At 55.0% G+C, this 24,821-nt stretch overlaps 11 protein-coding genes across 11 annotated transcripts; 5 read left to right on the top strand and 6 right to left on the bottom strand.

Annotated features, from left to right (window-relative positions):
* Nucleotides 1–615: 615 nt before the first annotated feature.
* B0T15DRAFT_435036 (N-acetylglucosaminyl transferase component-domain-containing protein) lies at nt 616–3,770 on the bottom strand. Its single transcript, XM_062865809.1, has 8 exons — nt 3,493–3,770; nt 3,317–3,409; nt 3,201–3,255; nt 3,026–3,153; nt 1,840–2,971; nt 1,321–1,782; nt 1,160–1,257; nt 616–1,096 (listed from the first exon to the last, which is right to left on the bottom strand). The coding sequence occupies exons 1-8, from the start codon at nt 3,610–3,612 to the stop codon at nt 776–778; spliced, it is 2,409 nt and encodes an 802-aa protein (XP_062721598.1). The 5' UTR covers nt 3,613–3,770; the 3' UTR covers nt 616–775.
* A 3-nt stretch (nt 3,771–3,773) lies between these two features.
* On the bottom strand, nt 3,774–5,090 carry B0T15DRAFT_533480 (mitochondrial distribution/morphology family 35/apoptosis). Its single transcript, XM_062869367.1, has 6 exons — nt 4,954–5,090; nt 4,831–4,897; nt 4,646–4,770; nt 4,544–4,581; nt 4,414–4,490; nt 3,774–4,340 (listed from the first exon to the last, which is right to left on the bottom strand). Exons 3-6 carry the CDS (start codon nt 4,684–4,686, stop codon nt 4,239–4,241), a joined length of 258 nt encoding a protein of 85 aa, XP_062721597.1. The 5' UTR covers nt 4,687–4,770; nt 4,831–4,897; nt 4,954–5,090; the 3' UTR covers nt 3,774–4,238.
* Nucleotides 5,091–5,163: 73 nt separating this feature from the next.
* B0T15DRAFT_210579 (ribonuclease H-like domain-containing protein) lies at nt 5,164–8,399 on the top strand. The gene is made up of 5 exons (XM_062862671.1): nt 5,164–5,703; nt 5,757–5,968; nt 6,038–6,371; nt 6,422–6,612; nt 6,659–8,399. The coding sequence occupies exons 1-5, from the start codon at nt 5,341–5,343 to the stop codon at nt 8,079–8,081; spliced, it is 2,523 nt and encodes an 840-aa protein (XP_062721596.1). The 5' UTR covers nt 5,164–5,340; the 3' UTR covers nt 8,082–8,399.
* Nucleotides 8,400–8,860: 461 nt separating this feature from the next.
* On the bottom strand, nt 8,861–10,170 carry B0T15DRAFT_397527 (vacuolar protease A precursor; the record flags this gene model as incomplete). The annotated part of the gene is made up of 3 exons (XM_062864907.1): nt 8,861–9,795; nt 9,859–10,015; nt 10,072–10,170. The coding sequence occupies 3 exons, from the start codon at nt 10,168–10,170 to the stop codon at nt 8,861–8,863; spliced, it is 1,191 nt and encodes a 396-aa protein (XP_062721595.1).
* Nucleotides 10,171–11,285: 1,115 nt separating this feature from the next.
* On the top strand, nt 11,286–12,623 carry B0T15DRAFT_210582 (Prefoldin subunit-domain-containing protein). Its single transcript, XM_062862672.1, has 6 exons — nt 11,286–11,424; nt 11,526–11,648; nt 11,726–11,837; nt 11,894–11,992; nt 12,053–12,178; nt 12,233–12,623. The coding sequence occupies exons 1-6, from the start codon at nt 11,393–11,395 to the stop codon at nt 12,347–12,349; spliced, it is 609 nt and encodes a 202-aa protein (XP_062721594.1). The 5' UTR covers nt 11,286–11,392; the 3' UTR covers nt 12,350–12,623.
* Nucleotides 12,624–13,351: 728 nt separating this feature from the next.
* B0T15DRAFT_397435 (CRAL-TRIO domain-containing protein) lies at nt 13,352–14,575 on the top strand (the record flags this gene model as incomplete). The annotated part of the gene is made up of 4 exons (XM_062864899.1): nt 13,352–13,543; nt 13,618–13,667; nt 13,721–13,844; nt 13,910–14,575. The coding sequence occupies 4 exons, from the start codon at nt 13,352–13,354 to the stop codon at nt 14,573–14,575; spliced, it is 1,032 nt and encodes a 343-aa protein (XP_062721593.1).
* Nucleotides 14,576–14,789: 214 nt separating this feature from the next.
* B0T15DRAFT_556274 (uncharacterized protein) lies at nt 14,790–15,724 on the bottom strand (the record flags this gene model as incomplete). The annotated part of the gene is made up of 2 exons (XM_062870415.1): nt 14,790–15,455; nt 15,545–15,724. 2 exons carry the CDS (start codon nt 15,722–15,724, stop codon nt 14,940–14,942), a joined length of 696 nt encoding a protein of 231 aa, XP_062721592.1. The 3' UTR covers nt 14,790–14,939.
* A 1,225-nt stretch (nt 15,725–16,949) lies between these two features.
* On the bottom strand, nt 16,950–17,732 carry B0T15DRAFT_210922 (uncharacterized protein). Its single transcript, XM_062862673.1, has 3 exons — nt 17,395–17,732; nt 17,257–17,327; nt 16,950–17,190 (listed from the first exon to the last, which is right to left on the bottom strand). Exons 1-3 carry the CDS (start codon nt 17,588–17,590, stop codon nt 17,032–17,034), a joined length of 426 nt encoding a protein of 141 aa, XP_062721591.1. The 5' UTR covers nt 17,591–17,732; the 3' UTR covers nt 16,950–17,031.
* A 1,157-nt stretch (nt 17,733–18,889) lies between these two features.
* Nucleotides 18,890–20,740, top strand: B0T15DRAFT_416683 (P-loop containing nucleoside triphosphate hydrolase protein). Its single transcript, XM_062865476.1, has 2 exons — nt 18,890–19,504; nt 19,568–20,740. Exons 1-2 carry the CDS (start codon nt 19,209–19,211, stop codon nt 20,535–20,537), a joined length of 1,266 nt encoding a protein of 421 aa, XP_062721590.1. The 5' UTR covers nt 18,890–19,208; the 3' UTR covers nt 20,538–20,740.
* On the top strand, nt 20,690–21,573 carry B0T15DRAFT_210526 (uncharacterized protein). The gene has a single exon (XM_062862669.1). The coding sequence runs from the start codon at nt 20,841–20,843 to the stop codon at nt 21,510–21,512; it is 672 nt and encodes a 223-aa protein (XP_062721589.1). The 5' UTR covers nt 20,690–20,840; the 3' UTR covers nt 21,513–21,573.
* Nucleotides 21,573–23,809, bottom strand: B0T15DRAFT_210552 (vesicle coat protein). The gene is made up of 2 exons (XM_062862670.1): nt 23,599–23,809; nt 21,573–23,115 (listed from the first exon to the last, which is right to left on the bottom strand). The coding sequence occupies exons 1-2, from the start codon at nt 23,608–23,610 to the stop codon at nt 21,634–21,636; spliced, it is 1,494 nt and encodes a 497-aa protein (XP_062721588.1). The 5' UTR covers nt 23,611–23,809; the 3' UTR covers nt 21,573–21,633.
* Between the last annotated feature and the right edge of the window lie 1,012 nt (nt 23,810–24,821).

Below are 24,821 nucleotides of genomic sequence, written 5' to 3'. Positions count from 1 at the left end.
GCGCGGGGTACTCCGTATGGCTTGCCTTGATTCAGGCACGCGTGATCGATCGAAACTTGAGACGCGAGGTTGATGAATGTGAGGAGCTTCGCGCATAGCCAAACGTAAATTACCTTACAGTTACACCCCTGCGTGCAAGCGTGGTTGTGTATCTCAATGAGGATATCATCAGTTGTCCCCCATGACAACTCTGACCTACCTTGCATTTTGACATTACTATATGCTTCAGGGCAGCCTCACTAGCCAGTGTTGGCAACTTGTTCACAAGATCAGTGCTAGCTTCGCACTGCTCTTGATATAATAGTCAAGTACAGTCCCGTCTCTAGCCAGGCATTTTCAACCCCGCAAGGTTTCCATGACTGCATGGAGCCCACTGAGCGCGCTCAACGACTACCTACCGGTACGGTTCTTGAAAAGTGGGAAATTCCGCTGCTCAGTGACGTTGCTATGCATAGCAGTATGCCGGGTTCAAGCGAAGGTGTCTTGGTGTGTACAGTACCAGTCCAGGAGCTGTCCAACTTGTCCCTGGCAGACACCAGCTTGTGAAGGGATCCTGTCTATGTTGCCCAAAAAGAACACACTACAAAAAATCAAGAATGCACATGCAGAGGTCATGCTTAACATATCCTTAAAATTCCAAGTCCTTTGAAAGGAGTTTTGTGGGCTTAGACACCCCTTGGATGTGTTTGCTGCGCAGCTCTCACTGGCTTTCGAGACTTGGTTATAGATTTAGAGAAGACCCTAATCCATCTATTCGTTCCTCTATCAGAATTGCCTACCCGTAACCCCGCGGCTTACCTCCGCGATAATTACTGGGGAGCTTCATGCCATTTGCGAGGACCGGCACATGGACCGGCGCGATCCTCTTCTTCGGCTCTGGCAGCGAGTTGACCGCGTTCCACATCTCCATGACACCTGCCCTCCGAGCCGGAAGCATGCTGTACTGGAGGCTGTATAAATTCTTCCGGTTTAGCGGCGGGACAAATTTGCCCGTAATCAGACAGAGCAAGACGCGTGGAGCGAGATAATGTTTGCGAATCCGATGTCCCATCTGGAAGTACTGGTGGAACATGGCCTTGAACTGCAGCGGTACCGACTGTGCATGCGATCAGTTTAGCCTGTTCGGCAAGACGAGACAGACTCGATCGGTAGCTCTCACCTTCAGATAGATGACAGACGTGGAAGGGAGTTGCTCGGATGAACCATTAATCGAATGTTTAAAGTCTTGGGTATCTCGAAGTTCGAAACGAATACCGCCTATGGCGGTTGTGTCAGCTCTTCGCTCTTTGCACTCTTGTGTTGTGGCGTTGAACAACATACCTGGAAGCCTCCCTGGATCCTTAATCCTAAGCATGAGCGCAAAAAGTGGAAAGTGATTTAAGCAAGAAAGCAATGTGTCAAAGACGGCCTTCAAGGAGATGATGACCATGCGTGCGATCGCGAAATTAAGATAAAAGACCACCACGGTTGGGAGAAGGAAAGAAAGGACGGTGAAGAGGATCGTTCCGACTAGTAGCTGGTCGAGGTCGTAGTCGCATGAGTCTATACGGTTCCTGAGCACGTTGTGTTTCTTGCCCCTGAACAGGTGGAACAGCGAGATCAGGATGTTCAGCTGCCAGTGATATATGCGGCCCGAGGCAAGATAAAACGAGTAGATATGTACTGTTAGGATCGAGAGGAGGTCTGAGAAGAGGGCCACCGGCATGCTTGCTCCGGCAAAGCTGGAGAATCCGATAAACCAGATGATGTGCGGTAGAATGGGACGTAGTGCCTCAATGAAACCTACACCAGCGTTAGCAAACCCGCGGCCCCACAATCTGTGCTTGTGGAGAGGCATACTTGACCAGTAGTCGATAACCCACAGGAACAAGTCTCCGAGGAACACCGCAAGCTCGTTGTTCAGCTTCAACCCCGCGGGCCAGCCCATGAGCCAGGAGATGCTACTCTGCAGCGCCTCAACCGTGTACTCTGTGAGGAGCTGGCTTATTTGTTGGGCAACCCGGTCAGCATTGTCAATGATGTACGAACCTAGCGCCATCCCGATGATGACATCGTTGGCCACCAGCCAGAGGCTGTTGTAAAAGCGAATGTAGTCGGGATGGCTCGTTGTCACGCTATCCCAGTCATTCTCCCGGCGCCGCAGCGTGACATATTGCATCGGCCAGTAGCAGAACTGCTGTAGTCGGATCTCAACCTGCTGCGCAGTGGCCGATACGTCCTTTAGGGCGGCATATCTCGGCCGTGCCCGCCACTCCAGGATGCGCAAAAGTACCTCAGCAGCAATCCGGTGAGCCACCAGCCCCAACACGAACATCCGCTTGATGACGGGCCAGACATAGACAGTGAACTGGTTCCAAATCCACACCACGAGCATGTCTCGCGCGTTGGTCGCCGACTCTACCACTCGCTCTGAGACGCTGAGGCTCCTCTTAGGGCGTGTTCCAATGCGCGAGACGTTCTTCTGAAGCAGCTTCTCCAGCTCCCACGCCCAGTTGATCTGGTTCACAATCTTGGCAAGCGCCTTCTCCTTTTCCGATGGGACGCGCTTGAATATGGAGTGCTGCTTGAGCTTCTCGACCAGGTGCCTTTTCTCTTCTTTCCTTCGGCGCGCCTCCTTTTCGTCATCATCCTCGCAGGCATCGGGAGCGTCGTGCCTGAAACTGTCATGTTTGTCGCCCAATGCAAGAGTGATTGGATTTAGAGAGATATACTGCATTCTTCCAGGATGCGGACGTTCGAAGAGGATAATCTGGATGCTCGAGGCTCGCGAACATGTGACGGCAGGAACCCGTCGGCCGGGCCCTATAGTGACACGTATCCATGATGGATCAACCTCGACGGACTCGTGTGTGTTGGACAGACCGAGGACATGTATGGCTAACTGGCCACACAGCTCGTAAATGCGGCTAACGGGATGCGGTGCGTCGCGAAGGAGTATGCCTGTCTTAAGGGCAAATTCCACATTCCGAGGCTACCCAAAGTTAGCGACTCCCATCGTGGGCAGCCTTCATGCTTGCGCACGCACCTCAACCTCCTCGAGAATCGTCAGGACGAAGACATCCAGCGCCGAGTTTCTCCACCCCACCACTACACCCCGAAGGTCCGACCGTGGCAGGTCAGCCGGCCAGAACACGCGCATCAAGCCATCACGCCCTGGCATGTCAAGTAGCCACGGACGCGGTTAAGGACCTAGAAAGAACCCCGTCGCCTCAGTTGTTCCCTAGCCGATATACCGGATCCAATTGATCGTGGATGCTGGACAAAGCTGATTAGCACGGATTCGATCTAGGTGATTCCGGGGGCTGTGCGGTCGTACTAGGTCGGACTCGCGGGTCGCAAGGCGCTCCACGGGCAGGAATATCAAGAGGAAAAAGAGGCTGAGGACGGCGAAGCCCTTGGCGGCACGAGTCTGCAAAATGCATTAGTCCATGCTTCGGGTAGAACCCCGATTGCTTCAGGGAGTTAAATGACGGGGAGTAGGGCTTTACTTACGACCACTCCGTAGTTCCAGGCAAAGATGGCAAGTTCATAGAGGCGGGTGACGAGGTCCCATCGAGCGGTGATATAGCCGGCTACGAAAATGCCAAGCGTCAGGATAGAGAAGGGGTGCATAGAATCGCGCGAGGTGTTACGACTTCTGCATTCCGGAGGAAGGCGCCGGAAGCATCTGTGGTTATGTTGAAAGTTAAGCTCGCAAGTGAAAACTTGCAGGAGTATCAATGCTTTTTAAAGCTTGATGCGCGGGGATAGTTTGAGAGTTTAGATACCGGTTTGGTAGAAAGCAGTATTACCATGTCCCCGAGGTCCTGTTCCTGCATTTGCGATGCTCAGATGGGACCCACATACTCAAGGCGCTTAGCCAATTGTGTGCAATAACGCTCGACTCTCCCCGTTTTCCGTCAACACCAAGTGCCATGTACAAGTACCCATGCGCAGTATTGACGCAAGACATAGCCACCTTGGCAGGTAGGAGGGTGATTCTTAGGGTTATGTATACATTCTGAACACCCTGCGGTGCTTTCAAGTTATTTCATTTCCATTTCTGAGTAGAGATGCGACCATACATTAAGCGGTTGAGCGCTGCAGACACTGACCGTCTTATAGTACGGCACCGTGCAGTATGCTGCCGGTTGAACTGCGCAATTAGAGAGATATGGACTTGCTCCTCAACGCAGTTTCTGTACGAGAGGATCATTGTTATTGTTAAAGACTTGGCTAGAACCTTTTGAGCGTTCGGGTCACTTACACCTCTTTTTGCCCATCAGCGTTGCGTCATTCTCCCTGTTGTCATCCCTGGCTTCTTCTATAAGTTTGTCTATCCCACGCTCTTTGAGCACTTTCTAGCAAACCGGGCCTGTCAGACATGCCGCTAACCAGATGCTTATTCGGGAGCCGTGGATGGAAACTTCGTACTCGCAAACAGGTCTTATAGTCTTTGAACAACGCCTCACACTCGTTATCGTCTTTAGTACCAACCCCCCGGAGAAATTCTGGAGGAACTATGAGCACTGCAATGGTCTTGGACGACAGCACGAAGACTCACTCTCGCTATACCATTTCAAGAAGCAGGTATCGTAGCGCCTTTGAGAGGGATGCCATCAGGAACTGCGCATAAAGATCGCGGATGGGGACTAGATTGGCTCACTCCTTGAGCTCGTTGCACTCTGGCGCTAGAGACTGCGACATTGTGCGGCAACGGGCGGAATACCGAGAGGCGCACGCAGAACGGCTGTTGCGGTTTGTTGCTTGCCTGCAGATGTTGCCCTTGTGCTAGGAATCTACGCTGTCAGCTTCGCTTCTCAGCAACACAAAGGTTGGCTCTGCCTTCACCTCCCTAGCTCATGAGTGAGCAACAGAACACGTAGTTGGTCGCAACAGTGTCGAGTTTGCACGGGTTCTCAGGGTTGTATTCTTTTAGTCAGCGTCTTTGTTTACCTTCGGGTCTGCAAATACCTTATTGTCGACCTCTTGGTTTGCTGACGATATAGCGGGTAGTCGGAACTTGGAAGGCCCTAGTACTACTTGTACGAGTACGGAACGCTGTGTAAGTTGACGATGTATTGTACGGACCGTTCCTCCGTATCGCCAAGCCCTCTGTTTATCTAGGTACCTAGGTAGCTAGCTTTTCGTCCAGCTTAACACTACCAGCACGTACCGAGCAATGTCATATCTTCTAGACCCAAACGCTCTTACCTCATCAGGAAGTACCGTAACACTGTACTATCAAAGCGGATCCATTCCTCAAAAAGTTCTGAGAAAGTTCAACACCAGCACAGAACATGAGCCGCTGCTTTGCCATTGCCAATAGCAGCGCAGGATAAGATATCCTGCAAAATCATCATGGATTCTTCGCAGGAGTTCAAGCCCCTGCGCGATGCCGTTCAATCCACTCTCGTTGCAATTACGCGGTCCGTGAACACGCTTGCGAACGAGGACCTCCAATTTCAGCGTACCGTCCATCGCTCAGTTGCGACTCGTCTCGACCAGAACACAAACCGCCTGCTGCAGCTGGCGACCAGCGTCCTGAAATCGGCCGGAGAGTTTACCGCGCAAAGACGGCCGAAACTGGAGGACGTGGATGATGTGGAGATCCAGTGGAAGGGCATTGTCGACGTGATCGACTCTCTCCTGGAGAAATCGGACACCTGCTTGGACGAGTACACCGGCCTGATCAAGAGGAAGGATGCACCGACCGCTGAATCCGTATGCGTTCCCACAGATTGGGCACTACGGCTTTGCCACTAACAGTGTCCCAGGGCCGAGACGCCAAACGGCCGAAGTCGACCACCGAGAGACTCGACTGGTCTTTGAAGCGCGCAAACATCCTCAAGCCCCAAAATGCGTTCGAGAAGAAGATCGATAACTTCGAGTCGGGTCCCTGGAAGCCTCTGTTGACACACAAGCCCCATTCACAAATTCCTCTGGAGGCGAGCCTGACGACGTTCACCGACGAAGAGGGCCATGTTCAGTACGGATCACCAGTCTAATTTCAGTCCTGCTCTTAGGGGAAGGCTAGGCGGTATACTGACATTCATAGGTACAAACACCCGTACGAGCACGAAATCACCAACATGCAGTACCCCGCCGAAGTCTACCAGTCATGCGAACCGAAGGAGTATCTCCCGATTGAAAAGACCAAGGCGATTTGGGTGGATACGTATGAGGGCGTCTTGGAGATGCTGGAGGAATTGAAGAAGGCATCCGAGATAGCTATCGACCTCGAACATCACGACTACAGGTCGTACACGGGACTTCTGTCATTGATGCAGATTAGCACACGGGAGAAGGATTGGATAGTTGACACGCTTGTACCGTGGAGACACAAGCTAGAGGTGCTCAACGAAGTCTTTGCGGACCCGAAGATCGTCAAGGTGAGCATCTCCGTGGATCTTGGGGGATAACGCGTCATTGACAAGCTCAGGTGCTTCACGGTGCATTCATGGACATCATCTGGCTCCAGCGAGACCTCGGGCTCTATGTCGTCGGTTTATTCGATACCTACTATGCTTGCACTGCTCTGGGTTATGCAGGCCGTAGTCTGGCATTTCTCTTAAAGAAGTTTGCGGACTTCGATGCAGACAAGAGATACCAGCTAGCAGACTGGCGGATACGGTAAGCAGGGTTGAACTTTCACGGACCATAAACTGACCGTCTTCAGGCCTCTCCCTGATGAGATGTTTTACTATGCGCGATCCGACACACATTACCTTCTCTACATCTATGACATGCTTCGCAATGAGCTTGTCGAGCTTTCTACCCAAACAAGCGCTGACGAGAACCCTACCGAACTTGTGATCCAGAAGTCCAAAGAGGTGTCTCTACAGCGGCATGAGCATCCCTTATGTGATCCGGAAACTGGCGCAGGCAATCGCGGGTGGTTTAACACATTGATCAAGTCACCGACGTTATACAACGGTGAGCAGTTCGCTGTGTACAAGGCGGTGCATAAGTGGAGGGATGATGTCGCCCGTCGTGAGGATGAGAGTCCCTACTTCATCATGACCCAACAGGTCTTGGCAGATATAGCGCGTATCTTGCCTACCGACATGAAGGCCTTGTGGAGCTTGCTCGACTCGAATGCTCGGGTACTCAAACCTCACCTAAATGAGCTTTTTGATGTCATACGGGAAGCCAGGGCCAGGGGCGCGAACGGGCCAACCATGATGCAATTCTTCTCACAGTCGTCCGGAAATGCTGCCCAGACCTCCCTTGGCACCAAAGAAGTCAAAGCGGATGGAGCAGCCGACGGTATTTTACTGGCACTGCAGGAACTGAAGAGCGAGCATTCGCAATTATGGGGCGGAGTGGCGCTCAGTACGACGCGTGATGGCTCAGTGAAAGCCCTTGCGATGGATGAGCAGGTGGAAATCCCAGTCTTCACTTTCGATTTCGGCACCATCAAAGATGAAGAGCCTCCAAAGGCGACAGCACCGTCACCTGAATGCGCGCCTGAGGAAGACGCTGTAGCACCCGGGGCTCAAGAAGATGAAGGATTCACCCTTAAAGCCGGGCGGAAACGCAAAGCTAGCGAGGTTGACATCGAGGTCGCATCAGATGCCGGATCCGATCTAGATATCATCGAAGGAGATCAAAGCCCACCGGCAGACCAACCCGACTCCACCGACGTAGAAGATGAAGATGCCAAGGCCCTCAAACGAGCAAGGAAGAAGGCCAATAAGACTCTGAAAAACGAGGCCAAGAAACTTCTGCGTGAAGCAAAGGAGAAAATGAAGCAGGGGAGCCTGGAGGCAGCAGAAGAGCTGAAGCGCCAGGCCAAGCAGGCGCGGAAAGCAGCGAAGAAGGCGGCCAAGTTGGTGCAACAACAGGGCTCGCCAGTCGAAAGCCCGTCAGCGGCCGAGGAGGCTGCTGAAGAAGCTTCTGCGGAACAAGACGAACAGCCTTTCGACTACAGTAAAGCCTCTTCCGTGTTACATGCACCCAAGGCAAACGAGAACGGTGATAGCGGGAAGCGCGGGAAAGCCGCGTTCGATCCGTACGCCAGGAAATCCGGAAATGCACCGCAAGGCGCGCGGAAGCTCAACTACGAGAGGACGGGTCGGACGGCGACCTTCAAGAAATGAGGAACTATTTCCGCTTGAGCGGGTGGCGAGATTTGGTTGTAGAAGGGATGTCTGCATCTGTAATACCGCTGTAACGGTAGACCTTTCATGGGACAAGGACGGCCTTGATAAGCGCGGAGAGATGGACTTGGGGCGGCTCGGAGCCCTCTGGGGTGAGTCCGTTTCCTCACGTCACCGGACTCTGATAGTTCCTCTGCATATGATACCCAAAAAAGGGAAGGAAGAACAAGTCGCGTCTTCAATGCATTAAACTCTAGGCCATGATCTCCTACATATGAAACCCGCTGGGTGATGTCTTAGAAGGGGGTACGTACATGCATGTACCTTTCGGCAAACCGACGGAAATACTTGAACTGCGGTTAGGCTACCCATTTGTCTATTAAGAACAGAATATCCGCTCACACTAATTCATAGATACGCTAGAGAACGTGACTATCTATAGTATATGCTGTGAGTCTGGAAAGGGGGCAAATACTAGAAGCTTGGAACGCCGACATAGAAAAACTATTATTGCCAAATCACACTACAGCCCTCAACACCGAGGAGGCAGTCTCATAGGAACACAACTGGATGATAGACAGTAGCGCACATGAAGAAAAAGGCATCGTTCTCTCACCCGGCCCACAACATCCCCCAAGATAGCCGATTATAGAAAAACCGCGTTCTTGCTGATGTTGCTTAACAAATACTAAGGAAACCCAAGCGACTAGATACCGTACACGCAGCAGCACTGCAAAGCCTTCGATTCCAGACTCCATTATCCTATCAGCCACACCTCCTCACTTCGCCTCAGCCAGACCGACGGTGTTGGCACCAAGGTCGTAGATCGAGTAATACCTCCGCAAGAACGCATCACCAAGGATGGCAAGGGGCCCGGTAGGCGCCGGGAAGTCCATGCCCATGAAGGTGGAGATGCAGCTGCCGCTAACCTCCAGGACATAGTCGTAAGGGCCAAGCGTGAAGTTGTACCCGGCCAGATTGAATGTGACGTCCTTGAGCGAGTCACGTTTGTCGCAGTCGATGGCGTATTGGCCGGCATAGTTCTTCTTGGCCCCGATCTGAGCGTTGAGCATCTCGGCAAGCTGACTGGGCAGGGCGATCAGAGAGGTGCCGGTGTCCAGGATGACGCCAGTGTTCTCGAGCTCGGCGGTGTCATCGCCGTACGAGATAGCATCGAAGTCAACCTCCCAGTAAGCCTTGCGCCTCAGCGGGATGGTGGTGATCTTGCCCTTGTAGTGGTCCTTGTCGACACCGCCAAAGACAACCTCGGACTCGCCGTTAGTATCAGCCAGGTAGAAGGCGAAGACGGGCTCGTCAATGAGCTTCTGCTCCACCATCTTGTAGAATGGTGGGACGATGTGGTTGACTGAGATGGTGTCATAGCCGAGGCCGAGGATGCCATCGAAGCGACCGAACGCAAACGCCAGGCCGGGCTCGCTGGTAGCTTCGGCGAAGTCCTGGCCCTTGACCGTGATATCGCCAATAGTCATCGTGTCCTGAGAGACGAAGCCGCTGAGGCTGCCCGAACCGTACCGGATCTCGAATGAGGTTCCGTTCGCCTTGTAAGTAGACGAAGCCGACGAGTCATACTTGGAGTGCAGGTAGCACGCGATCGAGCCGCACTCGGTAGAGGGGACCCAGAGATTGGAACTGCCGGTGTCCAGCACCACCTTGAATGTCTGAGGGGGAGTCCCGATCGTGATCTCGGAGAAGTCTAAACCGTTGTTAGTCTGTGATCCGGTGAAACCGCTGTAGAAATCGTGCCGGTCGCACATACATTGGGCGTTCATGAAGTTGGAGATCGGGACTGGGTGGTTGCCCTTGACCTCGGCAACCATGCCGTTGAAAACGGCACTTGCATGAGACTGCCGTGGCCGAAGTCCCATGTATTTCTGGCCGAGATGCTCAAGCTGGCTGTTGATGGGGACCGCCTCCTACACGCGATAAGCATTAGCGGCATCCAGACCCAGACGAATGGCGGGTGACTTACAAGCTGCTCTGAGAGGGGGACCTTCTGCAGCTTCAGCTTGTGAACCGCGCCCTGAGCAGAGCCGAGCAGCACAGCTGCGGTCAGCAGAGCACCCTTCATGTTGGGCGGTCGCTCGGGTGGACTGGCGGGAATCGCAGGGAAACGACAGATCGGAAGGCAACGAAGCAAGCGGTCGCAACAAAGCAGATGGACGAATCCCTCGCCGATGATAATGTCGGCGATGAAGAGAATGCGGTTGACGATGCCAGTGGACGACTTCGGTAGAAGAGTAGGTTTAGTTTGGTCGATGTTGGGACGGGAGGTTGGGGAGGCGGAAGCGGAGTGAACGGAACGAGGAAGGTCAGGTGTGCCAGAGATGTTCCTGCGTCTGATTACGTAGCGCCGGGGGTAAGCTGGTTGCCAGGTTTGGCTGCATCAATCGCCACCTGTTCTGCCTAGCTGCGGTTAACTCCCCTGTCGACGTACACCGATGCCTTGCTTCGAAACGGATCCTTTCCGGCGACTTAACACTTCAGCATCCTAATGAGTTGTGGATATCGACAAGGCTTCACTATTGCTGCGCATCGAGTTCCTGTTATCCATTGAGGACGGCTGCTATGACAACCTGGAATCTGGGGCCACCAATCAATGACTCCGCATCCGGCACGGACAGTTCCGAGGCACCGATGCTCTCCACGCCTCCACTCGGACCGGATTCAGGACCGGGTCACTCACCTCGCTGAAGCGTTCGCTATCCACCTACAGAGATGCCAGCCCAACAAGACACGGGTTAGGTAGTGTAATCCGTAGCGTTTTACCGGCGACTCTTTATAGGTTGATAAAGGCTGAGCCCAACTCTCTCAGGACGGGGCAGACTTACGGATACATATAGGGGTCACATGGATCTCCAGCTATGAAGATAGCTCCGCTTTACGGACAGTGACAGAGAGTACCGGTCTGGGAGAGCATACCAACGTACCGTACCTTAGTATTTGTTATGCATGTGACAACAATGCTCGAATAAATACAGGTAGGTACTAATGCGCTACCAGCCGTTTAATGATACGCCTAACGTTAACAGTAACAGTAACTGTCCGTACGTGACGTACGTGCAATGCTGTTGAAACACGACCGCTGTCAAGCGGAGGTCTTGAATCCCTAGCTATATGTACTGTACGGCTTAACTCTGGAGCTCAACAAGACAAGCCAGCACCCACCCCTGCTGCCCCACCAACAGTCGCCTTGTTCACCGAGACGGACAGTTGAACAACTGAACCCCGCCATGAATTTTCCCGTAGCTTAAACAGACTCGACGTCATTCCGTACTTAAGGAGTTGCTCAGATGGCCAGCACAGACAAGGAAGCAGCGACGAGGTAAGTTGCACCGTCTTAACATCCATTGCTCGCAGCGACAGGGTGGGCTTGGTGGGCATTACAGTATGGCTTACCAGCTATCTCGGATGGTATGCGAACAGGGACGTCACACCTTCTAATCCTCGTGGGATTCCATACGCGCCGTTTGTCGACAAAGTCGAGGACTATGTCTCGTCACGGGCTGACGTCGAGCCGACATTACGCCGGTTTCAAGAAATGATTGCGTGAGTGGGATCCGGTCGGGTCACAAGCGAGTGCTACGACCATGATGGCGACTGATGTTCGGGTGGGAGCATCATAGGAAATACCAGTTCATGGAGCAGAACCTGCAACGGAGGGTGTTAGGGCTGAAGGATAAGATGCCCGATATCCGGAAGACCCTGGAGACCGTGCGCTTCTTAAAGACGAGGACGGTAGGGCATAGGACTTGGTCTTATCGAGCGGCGCATTGTTGACAAAGATGTTGCAGGGCGAGTCGGAACCAATCGAGACGACCTTTGAGCTGAATGATACCCTTTATGCGAAAGCGCAGATACCGCCGACCGACGAGGTCTATTTGTGGCTTGGGGTAGCGTTTTCCCTTTGGGTTCGGCAGCGGTTTGGTCCAGAGCGCTAACGCATGGGAAAGGCTAATGTCATGCTGGCATATCCAATCGACGAGGCGGAGGCGCTCCTCGACTCCAAGCTGCAAGCAGCGAAACAAAGCTTGTCAAACTGTGAAGAGGATCTGGACTTCCTGCGAGAGCAGATAACGGTAAGCCGGCTCTGAGTCCTTTCATCACAATGGGTGTTTGCTGATCATCTGTAGACCATGGAAGTGGCAGTCGCTAGGGTATATAATTGGGATGTCGTCCAAAAGCGGAAAGAGAAGGAGGAAGAAGAGAAGCAACAAGGTAAAAGGGATGAGAGCGCCTCTGGAAGCTGAGCTTCAATACTTTTAGATGCGTCTATCCTGGGACTACCCTGTATACTTCTTGGGGCCGCCATCGATGCATATCCTTCGTCCGGGCCATGCTCGCCATCAAATCACGCCCACCTCACGAGCAGCTACCGAAGTAGCTGCTCCACGCCTCCCTCATCTTCGCGAGTCCATCCTATTCAAGAGTATTGAGGTCTTTCGATCCGAGGGCCCCTATTGTACGGAAGTGGAGGGTCGAAGTCGACGAAGCGGTGGACCATGCGCGGGCGCTGATACCAGCCAACCGATCCAGGAGTTAGTGACAGTATAGCGTCTTGATATCCACGTGGCACTTCGGTATAATGATGAGGTCTCAAGACGCAATGCGCGTTGTAGTGCGTCAGACGTGTGCGTACCTGAAGGTGGCAGAGGCGGCTCGAGTCAGGCTACGCCCTGGCCTGTGACAGGCCGTATTGACCTCGTCCTCTCAATAGTGTAAGCCCGACAGATAGACTCAACGAGCCAATCGTTTATCAATGACATTGCGCGGATGGCCGTTACAGACCAGTCTTTTTCACAGGTTCACAGCGAGCCGACCCCAATTCCCGTTCGCTAACGCATCTGGCTTCAAAAAAGGGAAAAGCGTCAAGACCAGATGGGGCCAGAGGGTCCCAGTCTCGCCCAGCTGCGGGGCTCTCATAGGGGATACGGTTGACCGCACATTCAACCCTGGCCGTCGCCCAGACACCCATGACGAAAATTCAAGGGCGCGGGGCCGGCTGACCATTTCAGGCAGTTCTTCAAATAGTGTCCGCCGTTTACGCTCCTGCAAGACGTATCCGCCCTTTTGCCTTTGCGTCTCTTTGCCACCAACATCAACTTTCCCTGTTCAGTCTGAAACGTTACGAGGCAGTGTTCTTCCGCCTCTTGGTAACTTCCTTGAACTTCATAGCGGGCTTATCAACATCGAGACGAGGTCTACTTCACTTCAGGTTTCCCTAGACATTCCCCAATAAGTATTTAGACACAATGGCTCAGCCTGCACCATCGCCGCTGGAGCTCGACTCTAAGTACGATGACTACGATTTCCCGACCACGGCGCCGGTCGCCCAGAACGGGCACCCCGGCTTCTTGACGGCTCAACAGCAGGCCCAGGTGCATCAGTTGCGGTTGCTACTTGAGAAGGAGGGCTACACCAAGCGTCTCGACACACTCACACTGGTACGGCAGCCATCCGTCAGACTGTATATATTCTGAGTTTGGCATGAAAAATGGCCGCTGACGGGGGGCAACAGCTGCGCTTTTTGCGCGCTCGCAAGTTTGACGTGGAGCTTGCGAAGAAGATGTAAGACGTCCTTGTTGAACCAACACCAACATCTAAGTGCTTACCAAGCATAGGTTCGTCGACTGCGAGAAGTGGCGACAAGAAATCAACCTTGATGAACTCCTGCCGACCTGGGAGTACCCGGAGAAGGAGGAGATGTTCAAGTACTATCCCCAGTACTACCACAAGACTGACAAGGTGCGATTTTGTTCCCGACGCTGCCAGTTGGACCGGCCCCCGCTGATGTGTATTCTCTATTATAGGATGGCCGCCCCGTCTACATTGAGCAGCTGGGCGGTATCGATCTGAACGCCATGTACAAGATTACGACAGCGGAGCGCATGCTGAACAACCTGGCGGTCGAGTACGAGCGGCTGGCGGACCCACGGTTGCCGGCGTGCAGCCGCAAGTCCGGCACCCTTCTTGAAACCTGCTGCACCATCATGGACCTCAAGGGTGTGGGCCTGACCAAGGCGCCGCAAGTGTACGGCTACGTCAAGCAAGCCAGCGCACTCAGCCAGAATTACTACCCAGAGCGCCTCGGCCGGCTGTACCTGATCAACGCGCCCTGGGGGTTCAGCACCGTCTGGGGCGTCGTCAAGGGGTGGCTGGATCCTGTCACGGTGCAGAAGATCCACGTCCTCGGCAGCGGTTATCAGAAGGAGCTTCTCGCGCAAGTGCCCGCCGAGAACCTGCCCAAGCAGTTTGGCGGCACGTGCGAGTGCCAGGGCGGTTGCCAGTTCAGCGACATGGGCCCGTGGCGCGAGCCGGAGTGGGCCCGCCCGGCACAATGGGAGAAGAAGGAAGACACCACCATCCAGAATGCACCGGGCGAGATCGTCGAGGTTGCTGAGGGTGAGAAGGCGCCGGCTGCTGCCACCGAGACGGACGCTGCTAAGGCTGATGCAGCTGCTCCGGTTGCCGCGTAAGGTGCATTGACAATGTGATGGGGGCTGTGGATCTAAGCAGCAAGGTAGAGTTGGTTGTGAATGACGAGCCGTCGGGTCTCGGCTTCGGACGCACGGCCGGATTCCGTGTTGGGAGCGCGGTACAAGCGGGTAGGGGACGGGAAGCCATTGTTCTCCAGTGTCTGTGGACCCGGGTACCGCAGATTCCTTTTGTGAAGCCATCGTAATATCCCGATCGATTTGCATGGACATACAATAGACTCCTTGCACTTTTCCTTCTCTCAGAGCAGTTCCTGCCATGAATCCCAACCCGTGTGCCCGAGCTCCGTACAACAAGATGTATACCTGATCCGACCTAGAAACGCCACTCCCCATCCCGTCCCGGCTACCTCTCCCCTTCACCACTAACATACCCCGCCGCGACCCTCGCTCGCTCCATCTTGGCCGCAGTGGCCGGCATATCCCTCTTCAACCTTCCCAAACCTTCCACCGCAGCTCTAAACCTCTCCTCCACACCCGCTTGCCGATCCAGCTCCCCCATGCCCTCTAGCGCCTTCTTGCCGGACACGCTCCCTTCCCCAGCGACCTTATCGCACACCGCCTTCAACGCCTCCTCGTCCGCCGCGATTCCGGCCTTGGTCGCCTCCGCCCATTTGGAGGCTGTCGCGCGCGGCACGCGACGCTTCAGCTGGGCAATGGAGCGCAGCAGATCTTCTTCCTCAGAGATGAGTTGCTCGATGCGATCGCGCTTCCGGGGGTCGAAGGGCTCGTATTCGTATTGGACTTGGGGTGCTTGGGGGTCGTTGGGATTATTGTGAGAGGAGAGGAATTGGGAGGGGTCGACGGGGAGGCCGTTGATGGTTAGGTTTGGGGCGGCGAGGGTGAATGTTGTTTGAATGTACTATGTGTGACCGATGTCAGTCTGGGTGTTGGCAGGGAGCAACGAGGGATGCGGACGGGTTGTGGTGGAGGAGAAGGGAGGAAACGAACGTCATTGACTAGCTGCTCTATGCGGTTGCGCAGCTCGTCTTCCTGCCCATCCGGTGGCCCATCTACTGGCGGGAAGGCGGCGTTGATGCTGTCTGCTGCGGCACGGCGGACATTTTCGATGAGGTAGGTCAGGTCTTCCGGGGACTGGAGCTCGATAGGCCGGTGCGCGGGGTCCTCCATTGCTGCGTGTTCTTGTACTAGAATCGGTTTGTTTACTAGTATACGTAGTGGTGACGGTTTGCTTGCGGTCCTGGATTCCCGTACTGTATTCCGCCTGATTCGCTGCTCTTTTTTCGAGTTCGTGCAGCAGAATCAGCACCAAAGAAACGGACCAGGGACTTGTGGCTACTATTTGAAATGGCAACAGCAATCAGATCCGGCAGCATCGAGATGCCAGGATGGAAATACCGTGTAAGATAACCCGTGCCGCAATTCGCGACACGCATTTATCGATAGCCGGTGCACTGCCGTCAACGCAGCGGTACCCCCGCCCATCGGCAAGTCGGCCTGTGCTAGCCCGAGGCGGGTCAGGCTGGAAGGTGGGCTCGGGTCGGGACGGGCGGGGCAGGCCTGCGGTTCCGCACTGCGACGGAACTTGCACATCGCCGATTCATCACTGCATTACGTACCGTAGGTAAGGTAGTTGAAAGCCGATATCACCGGCAACATGTGATTGGGACGTTTGGGCAGTCTTCGGGGCGATGGCAAAACAGCATCCGTCCGAACGATACTAATCCGCAATTCCCTGGTCATCGATGCCACTTATCAGGGGGTCTTTGGGTTTGAATCGGCCAACAGCAACTGTGCCTCAGCACTCCCGGTCTGCAACGAGTCAGGCAGGCCTTGGACAAACACGCATATGGGTAGAGACCGGGGATCCTTATGTCAATAAGCTACCTAGACACGTGAGAAAAGAGCCAGCCTTGTCTTCAAAACCAACCCAGACGCCAGCCCAATCCCGCCTTGAAGTTGAGAAGAGAGGTTGTCGACAAGCGATTGTTGTCGTCAATGAAAGGTGTAAGACTGTACCATGAGAAAATGAAACGAAGCACAAAATCCAACTCCCCAATGATATAGATGGTAACCGTATCCCCAGGGCCTACGAGCTGTGTCAGACTCCTGAGCTCCTAGCTGTGAACAGGCCGTCAGGCGGAACAAAGAGGAAAGAGGGCAACTCTGAGCTCCTAACGATAGAAAGGCGGTATCCGATGCGCCCCGGTTGAGCTTCGGTTGTCGAGACCCGAGCCTCTTTAGTGCTAGGTTTCTCTATCCGGGGAGTGGGAGGACCAGTATTGCATTGCCTGAACCGCGCCGAAGAAAACATGATTCAAGCGTGTCCAGATTTCAGACCCAACATCTGCGATGCATTGAGTCCAGGCCTACCGCAAAAAGAGAACCGGTCTAGAAACGATCCCGCAACTAGATACTGCTCTTGTACACGGATCTGCCGTCAAGATCGTACCGGCCTTATGTAATGGGTCTTGCGTCTATTGCGGGAGGATCTTCTTGATATCGTCGTCGCTTAGGTGGATCTCGTGCACGGGGTCGCGACGCTGTTCGAGTGGCACGTAGTCGTGGTCACAATATGAGGGGACGAAGATCTCAGGGTTCCAGACAAAGCCTTGGGCGGAAGAGAGGTAGGTAACCTGGAGAGACAACGTCAGCGATGATTTCGCGGCGCGGCGTCTTGTCACTCCAGAGGAGAAGCTTACGAGCCGGATGGGCCCTTCGGGATCGTCCCCAATTTTAATTGTAGTACATTCTTGCTGGGTAAATGCCGAGCCTGAGGGAGAAGCGTCAGTTAGAGTGCATCTTGAGAGTCTGCCTGATAATTGGAAGCGCCAACGAACTCAATAAACTCGGCCGCCGAGCGTGCAGCAGCTTCTGCTTTTGGGCTGTCCGAGACGGCGATTGGGGAGACGGCTCTGGGGAGCTCGGCGAGCTGGAGTACGACGACAGGGAGGACGGCGAGGACCCAGCCTCGATCTTGACAGCCTGCCGATGGCGTTGATCAGGTATAGTGATAGACGCAGCTGCCTTCTCCATTTGCGTTGGCGATTGACGGGGGGTGAGGTTGCTTGGGTGCTTTCAGTGTTTCGCAGCCACGAGCGGGCGGTGGGCTGTACAGGACGGCGTGGATCGAGGTGCTGCTACTGCTGCCGAGGGGACGTGCAGAGCTGCTGGGAGTAAGAAACCATGAATTAACCACGTACGGCTGCGAGTTCAAGACGCTGGTGGGAGGGAACAATCACGAAGAGTGAAACATCGGCCGGGAGCAATGGGAGGTCTGGAGAACGGGGGTGGTTAGGAGGAAGAGGGAAAGGCCGGGTTGAATGACTGATAGAGTGGTGTGGAGGCACCCACAGCCTCGTTATTCTTACCATCCCAATCACTAATAGCACTTGAGCTAACGCTCTACGGTACGGCAGACCTCTCCGGTGCTGCGAAAATCAGTGAATAGAATAACGGAGACAGAGTCAAGAATAAATATCAGACGAAAAGGGAAAGAAACGGCAGGTGAAGGAGGACTTAAAGGAAGCAGAGAAAGAGATAAGAAAACACATGGTTCAACACCCAAAGGTGCAGCAGCCATTGGAGATGTGTTACAACTGAGCGAGGCCGAACGTGGTTAGCTGTGTAGGAATACGCATGGTGAATCATGGAGTCATGGACAAGCGGCCCAGCCAGCAGCCGCTTTTTGAGGCTAGGTGGCCCTGCATGCAGAACGGGTTGAGGGACAGCAATGTACTCCGTATGAGGCATCCGTCTGCTGGAGCCAAGCATGCAGGTGGAGAAGTTACCCGCCACATGGCACCCCGTCCCGGCTTTGTCTTGAAGGGAGCAGTTGTACAATACAAGGGCAGCTCAGCGAGCACCATGAAATTCACAATAGGGTGAGAAATAGACAGTAGGCGAACGAAAAGGGCTCGCGGTAGAAGATCGAATTGCTGCATAACCTACATACATGCGCTATCAGTGGTGAGTGACGTGGGAACGGGCGGGGAACGGGCATCCCCAGGACGCGACTTGGCCGTTAGGGTGCCCACAGATGGGTGATGCCACAGTCTCGAGACTGTGTAGCACGGTGTGGGTGGTAGATAACTTAACAACTTTACAATCTGCGAGACTTCATGAGCCAAGAGCTTCCTGTCATTCTTGGATTAGTTTGTAGTAGACCCAGACGTGATCCTACCTATGTAAATTTCGGTATCTGAGTAAGCAGGCCATCATGATTCCTTTGTCTTGTGTTGAAGATAGCCATTATTACTGTGTAGTGGTGAGTGCTAGCCATAAGTAGAAGTGCAAGTGGGCCAATCGGCGTCATTGCTCACCTCACCTGACAATCCCCCGGTCCACAGCCTAAGGTTGAGTGGGCCAGCCTCAAGGCTTCGATCGATGACGAGCCACTGTTGGCTAACCAGCGCCAAGAGGACACTGGCTGCTTGCACGCGCCACGAGTGCGAAAGCAACTTCCATCGACAGAACCACACCGAAGCAAGCATATAGCCTAACATCGGATCGTCGATTGCAGCTGCCGCGCAACGACGGAAACCCCCGCGTCGCCCTAGACCACGCCGATAATCTTCCTGTATCGATCACAGCGCCCGGACATCGGCAGTTTATTCTCGGACCAGCAGATTTAGAAGAGAGAGAGGCATTGAAAATGGGGGACGTGCTCGTGGAAAATGCAGCGAACTCCGTTCAGCCGCTCAAGAAGACCACCCCATCGACGATTCCGAGCATCGAGAACTTCGAGGGCGTGCCGACAGAAGGCGGGGATGAATATGCGACATTGAAGAGACTGCAACGGCAGCTCGAGTACATTCAGCTGCAGGAGGAATACATCAAGGACGAGCAGAGGAGCTTGAAGCGCGAACTCGTCCGGGCGCAGGAGGAGATCAAGCGCATCCAGAGTGTCCCCCTCGTTATTGGCCAGTTTATGGAAGCAATTGATCAGAAGTGAGTTTCTCTGGCGACGCTGCACATCTGCGGGGAGTCAATCTAGCTAACATCCGACACCAGCACCGGCATCGTCCAGTCCAGCACCGGGTCCAACTATGTCGTCCGCATCCTCTCGACACTTGATCGCGAGCAGCTCAAGCCTTCCTCCTCGGTCGCTCTCCACCGCCATTCCAATGCTCTGGTCGACATCCTCCCCCCCGAAGCAGATTCCTCAATCGCCATGCTCGGCGCCGATGAAAAGCCGGACGTGACCTACGCTGACGTTGGCGGCTTGGACATGCAGAAGCAGGAAATCCGGGAAGCTGTCGAGCTGCCCCTGACACATTTCGACCTGTACAAGCAGATCGGCATCGACCCGCCGCGGGGTGTGCTTCTGTATGGGCCTCCTGGCACAGGCAAGACCATGCTAGTCAAAGCGGTCGCCAACTCAACAACGGCCAACTTCATCCGTGTGGTGGGCTCCGAGTTCGTGCAGAAGTACCTTGGTGAGGGGCCGAGGATGGTGCGCGACGTGTTTCGGATGGCGCGCGAGAACGCGCCGGCGATCATCTTCATCGACGAGATCGACGCGATCGCCACCAAGCGTTTCGACGCGCAGACGGGCGCCGACCGCGAGGTGCAGCGTATCCTGCTCGAACTCCTCAACCAGATGGACGGTTTTGACCAGACGGCCAACGTCAAGGTCATCATGGCTACCAACCGCGCCGACACGCTCGACCCGGCGCTGCTGCGCCCCGGCCGCCTCGACCGCAAGATCGAGTTCCCCAGCCTCCGCGATCGGCGCGAGCGCCGCCTCATCTTCACTACGATCGCTAGCAAGATGAGCCTGGCGCCCGAGGTGGACCTGGACAGCTTGATCGTACGCAACGACCCGCTGAGCGGTGCCGTCATTGCCGCCATTATGCAGGAGGCGGGTCTGCGTGCCGTGCGAAAGAACCGGTACAACATCATCCAGGCGGACCTGGAGGATGCTTACAGCAGCCAGGTCAAGGGGACCGGTGATGAGAACAAGTTTGACTTTTACAAATAGACGGGGGATTTGTGGTGGGATGGGAGTACAGGAAGGGCGACGCTTGTGTCGTGGGGAGAGAGCAATCGTCACGGCCATGGTGTCATGGGTGCCTTCTTGTATGATAACACGGTATCTCGCCATAGAACGAACCAGGTTGCCGTCCGAAAGCGCATCGGTCATCCTCACATTATGGAATGGCATTGTAGTTGTTGAACACTGAGAAGCCAGCTCTCATAATCATACACCTATCCTACCCTGTTTATCTACCTCACGCATCCTTAACCGACCCAAGAGCCCGTCTCCCATGTAATCCCGCGCCCCATGCGAGTTGCCTTGCCTTCCCAGTCTAACATCCGTGTACCGCCAGACGCCCAGTGGTGCGCTAATAGTACAGTAAACGTAAAGATCGCTCACTCCCTGAGCATTCCTCCTGGGCCCGCACTCTCACGGCGGGTATCAGGGAAAAAGACAGTGCCGCAATACCCTGACACGCGATGGTGCCTATCTCCCATTGGGAGCACCGTCGCTCATCCTTCCTCTCTCATCTCACTTCTCTCGTCCTCTGGCTCAGTTCCCGGTATGAGGACTGTGTATATCCTCCAGTTCTTATGCTCCCATGCAGGCAATGCAAACAGCTTTGATCCGTCAACATGGCCCGCTTTCTCTCCGCCCGGTAGATCATCTAGTATTGTCTCGACACTCCGCCTGCGTAACGCTGATGTTGAATATGGTGTGGCCCCTGTTGAAAGGGCTGAGGATGGTGAGAGGGTTGGTAAAACTCGTCGTAGCTCGTGTAGGAAGGGGTGCGGTGCCGTTGTGTGCGCGAGTATCATTATTCATTACCCATTACCCATTATCATCCTCTCTTCGATTGTGCCTTGTCGAAGGTCGAACGTTGTAAAAGGGGCCCCGGTCCGTCAGCGCGGTGACCGGGTATTGTTGGAACCTATGCTGATGCTGATGTTCCAATTGGTGACGCCGTCGAGAGTCTAGGGTTGGTGCATCACATGTGGTACATAAGGTGCGCCCGGCTTTTCTAATATTGCAAGGCAGCAAAGCTGCTAGGTCCTCCTTGTCGTTTTCCATAACGACAGGACTGGACGGTTTGGACGCTTCAGGAGCCAACCATCACCCCGATCTCGAGGAGAAGCCTCACAAACCTAGCGTGCAGCTCAATGAAGAAATCCGGGAGGCCGACGAGCTCCGCCAAGCCGCGCTGCTTCAGAGCGACTCCGGAAGCGCCAAAACCGCCACCCATCCGGCGCGACAACCCGCCTACACCGCCCATTAGGAAGCTGCTGCTGCTGGTGGTTGCAGAGACGGGAGGGGCAGCCGGCTCGGATTGGAAGCTTCCGTAACCGGGGCCGGGAACAACGGGACTGCTTGCCGTCGAGCCGGATGACTCGGCTTGGGCACGCTCAGCTTCCGCCTCAGCCAGCTCTTGAATCCAAGAGGCCAGGTCGCGGAAGGCAGTGGACAGAAATGTAAATGTCTTCACGGCGACGGGTTCCGGGTGGGTGCTGAGGGCCAGGAAGGCGTAGACACGCTTGTGCCCGCGCGCGTGGACATCCGGGACACGGAAGATGTAGGCGGTCGTGTAGCCGACCTTTTTGTCGCCAAAGAATATCGAACCACCTGATGCGGCGGCACCGATGCTGTGGGTCGTCACGATACCAGGGCTGTTTGGTGACCCGCCCGGCGTAGGGATCGCGGCGCCGGCCGACGGCGGGCTGGTTGCTGGTGCGCGCGGAAGAGTTTCTAGCGACAGGGTACGCAGACATGACGCCCGTACAAGGGAGAACGACGACGGCACAATGGGCTCGTGGGTCGATGTGTAGTCGAGATAGTGGGTATGCACGCTGGCGGCGGTACTCCCAGAGCTACCACTCGAGCGCGAAGTGAGTGAGACACCCGTCGCTGTGCGACGGTGGGATACGCGTGGCCGGCCGCCGGATTCGTCCTCGGACGGGGAAGACGAGGAAGACTGTGATGTTGGAGGCGAAGTATTGACGTCGAACCCGGTAAAGACCCGCGCGCATGGCGCTCGTGTCCTGAGGGTGGGGCCACGGTCCAGTCGCGAATCGATTCCAACATTTGTGTTGCCCTCTTGCCGCTTTGGCAAGGTCAGCGCACAGTTCTCGCATGGTCCAGCACGACGCGTCACGTAGTCATCGTAGGTCCTGCGAAAGCCCGAGTCTCGGCGTGCGTTCCGCTGCTGTACGCCGGAGCCCTCGGAAAGCTGAGGACTCTGGGGAGGCGTCTCAATGGCAGACCCGGACGTCGCTGCTGCAGCTGCCTTGGCTGCATGCCGGAGGGACGCGCGGTGAGCTTGTGCTTCGGCTTCTTGCTCCGTTGCCGGTACGGATGAGCTCCGATGGGGCCCAGCGATGCTCATGCGCCGCAGGGCTTCCGCAACGTTGGCTGTATGAGTTGATTCGCCGGAAGTAGGGACACGGGTGCGAGGCCTGTCGAAGGTACTGGCGCCGCCACGCAATCCCTGGGGTTCGTCGCAACATATACCGCAGGCCACCGGCAGCCCCTCTGTGACCATCAGGGGTGTCGGCCCGTGAAGGTCACAGTAGTGAGCTAAACAAAGCTGCATATGGGTTATTAGCATCATGTAGTCGTGATCTTATCGGACCTCTCAGGACCGGGAGTCAACTTGAACTTAGGGAGCTTGGAGTGTTGGGGTCATCGTTTCGTTGGTAGTGCAAAGGGAGGAGGCAGCATCTTGTGAGCAGCGAAGGGCGCGTGTTGAGATGAAATGAGCAGGGCGGCCGGCATGTGAGAGGAACCTGGCGCAGCCCAATCCGTTGCGTCGGGACGGAACGTGTGGAAGAGTCGGAACTCAGATCGCAAGGCCGTTGGGCAATGCCGGGCTCAGCTGCGCCTACGTGGGGGAGCACGACAGGCAGCCCCGAAGACTTCCAAAAAGCACTTGCCCACCAGGGAAGGAAAGAAAAGGAACGAGGCGGTGAACAGAAGTTGGGGTTACATTGGGCGAGCGGCGACAAGGGCAAAACGGCTTGATGGGACGTCCTGTTCCGTCGCAGTGTGTTTGGGAGGGGGACGGACTTACAATCGACGTCATGATCTGGGGTGTATCTTATCGCACCCTCATTGTTGTTTCCGATCCTGGTGGTTTTGACGATGGGTATAAACTGGTAGAATCGGAGCGAACAGCAGTCGCAAACAAATTGTCCAAAGTACCGTCCGTTTGCAGTGACCAAAGGAGGGGATGGTCGAGCACAGGTTGCGAGAGTTGCAGCTCGCAGTTCTCCGCTAAGTTCCGAGACAGCGCGCACTTGAATATTGAGAGCGCAAACAACAGCCGCAGCGTTTCCGTGTTGGGTGTTCCGATGTGTGTGTCCTCGGTGCCTTGGGCACACTAATCATGCGGTTCGATCTTCAGGGGTTGCCCGAGTTTGTTTGTTAGTGCTAGTCCTGGTCGGGGACTTCGAGGTCGCGGATCACCCCAAACAGGTTCCCGTCGACCGAAGATGAGGCCGGGAAGGATATGTAGATGCGGAAATCAGAAGCGCCCGAGCGGGCGGTAGGGCGGTACCTTGGTAACCACAGCGTAGGCGAAACTCGGGACACGGCGACCCGGGAGGATTCGTCAACCTCGGAATGAGTTGTTTCGAGCCATCACAACGCTTGCAGCATCCGGTCTAAGCGATGAATAAGCCCCCCCGCTTCCGTTGAGCAATGTTCCTCACGGCCCCTCAGGCAAATCGGCGTGAAGGAGGGTTTCGGTAGCTCTTTGGTGCGGTCGTGCTGGAAAAAGCAGCAGGTTGGAAAGTGTGGTTTAACGTAAAAAGCTACGGGCGGGGACATCAACACGCGATGGAAGATGCAGGTCTCTAAGAATCCTTCCAGAAGATCCAGAAGCTCACGGTGGATTCCAGGACCAGTACTTTGCCTAATTTGGCCACCCCGGCCGATCCGACCGTTGTGCTCGGAACCACAGACAACCAGCGGGAAGGAGGTGATTCGGTGGGGCTCTTGGGATCTGAGACGGAGCGGTCGCTCTTAAGACTGGGAGATGCAATCGGTCCATTTCCTTTCGCCTCGGCGCCGCACCCTGTCTGCCTGTCAAATGGCCGAGCACACTGCTGACGGGACAACGGTTGTCTACCAGGACGCTGGAAAGCCTGGTTAGTCTAATAATAAGGCAATGTCAGTGCCATGCTGTGCTCGCGTTTGCTTTCCTGTTTCATACCTTCTTATTAGCGGCTCATCTCATCTCCTGCTCGGCTTGATGCGGGTGCGCATCGAGGAGCGATTGTCCTCTGCAACCGG

Source organism: Chaetomium strumarium, assembly GCF_033439665.1.
Source record: "Chaetomium strumarium strain CBS 333.67 chromosome Unknown B0T15scaffold_4, whole genome shotgun sequence".
NCBI classification, from domain to species: domain Eukaryota; kingdom Fungi; phylum Ascomycota; class Sordariomycetes; order Sordariales; family Chaetomiaceae; genus Chaetomium; species Chaetomium strumarium.
Note: the sequence above shows the minus strand (reverse complement) of the source record. Positions and strands in the feature narration are given on the sequence as shown.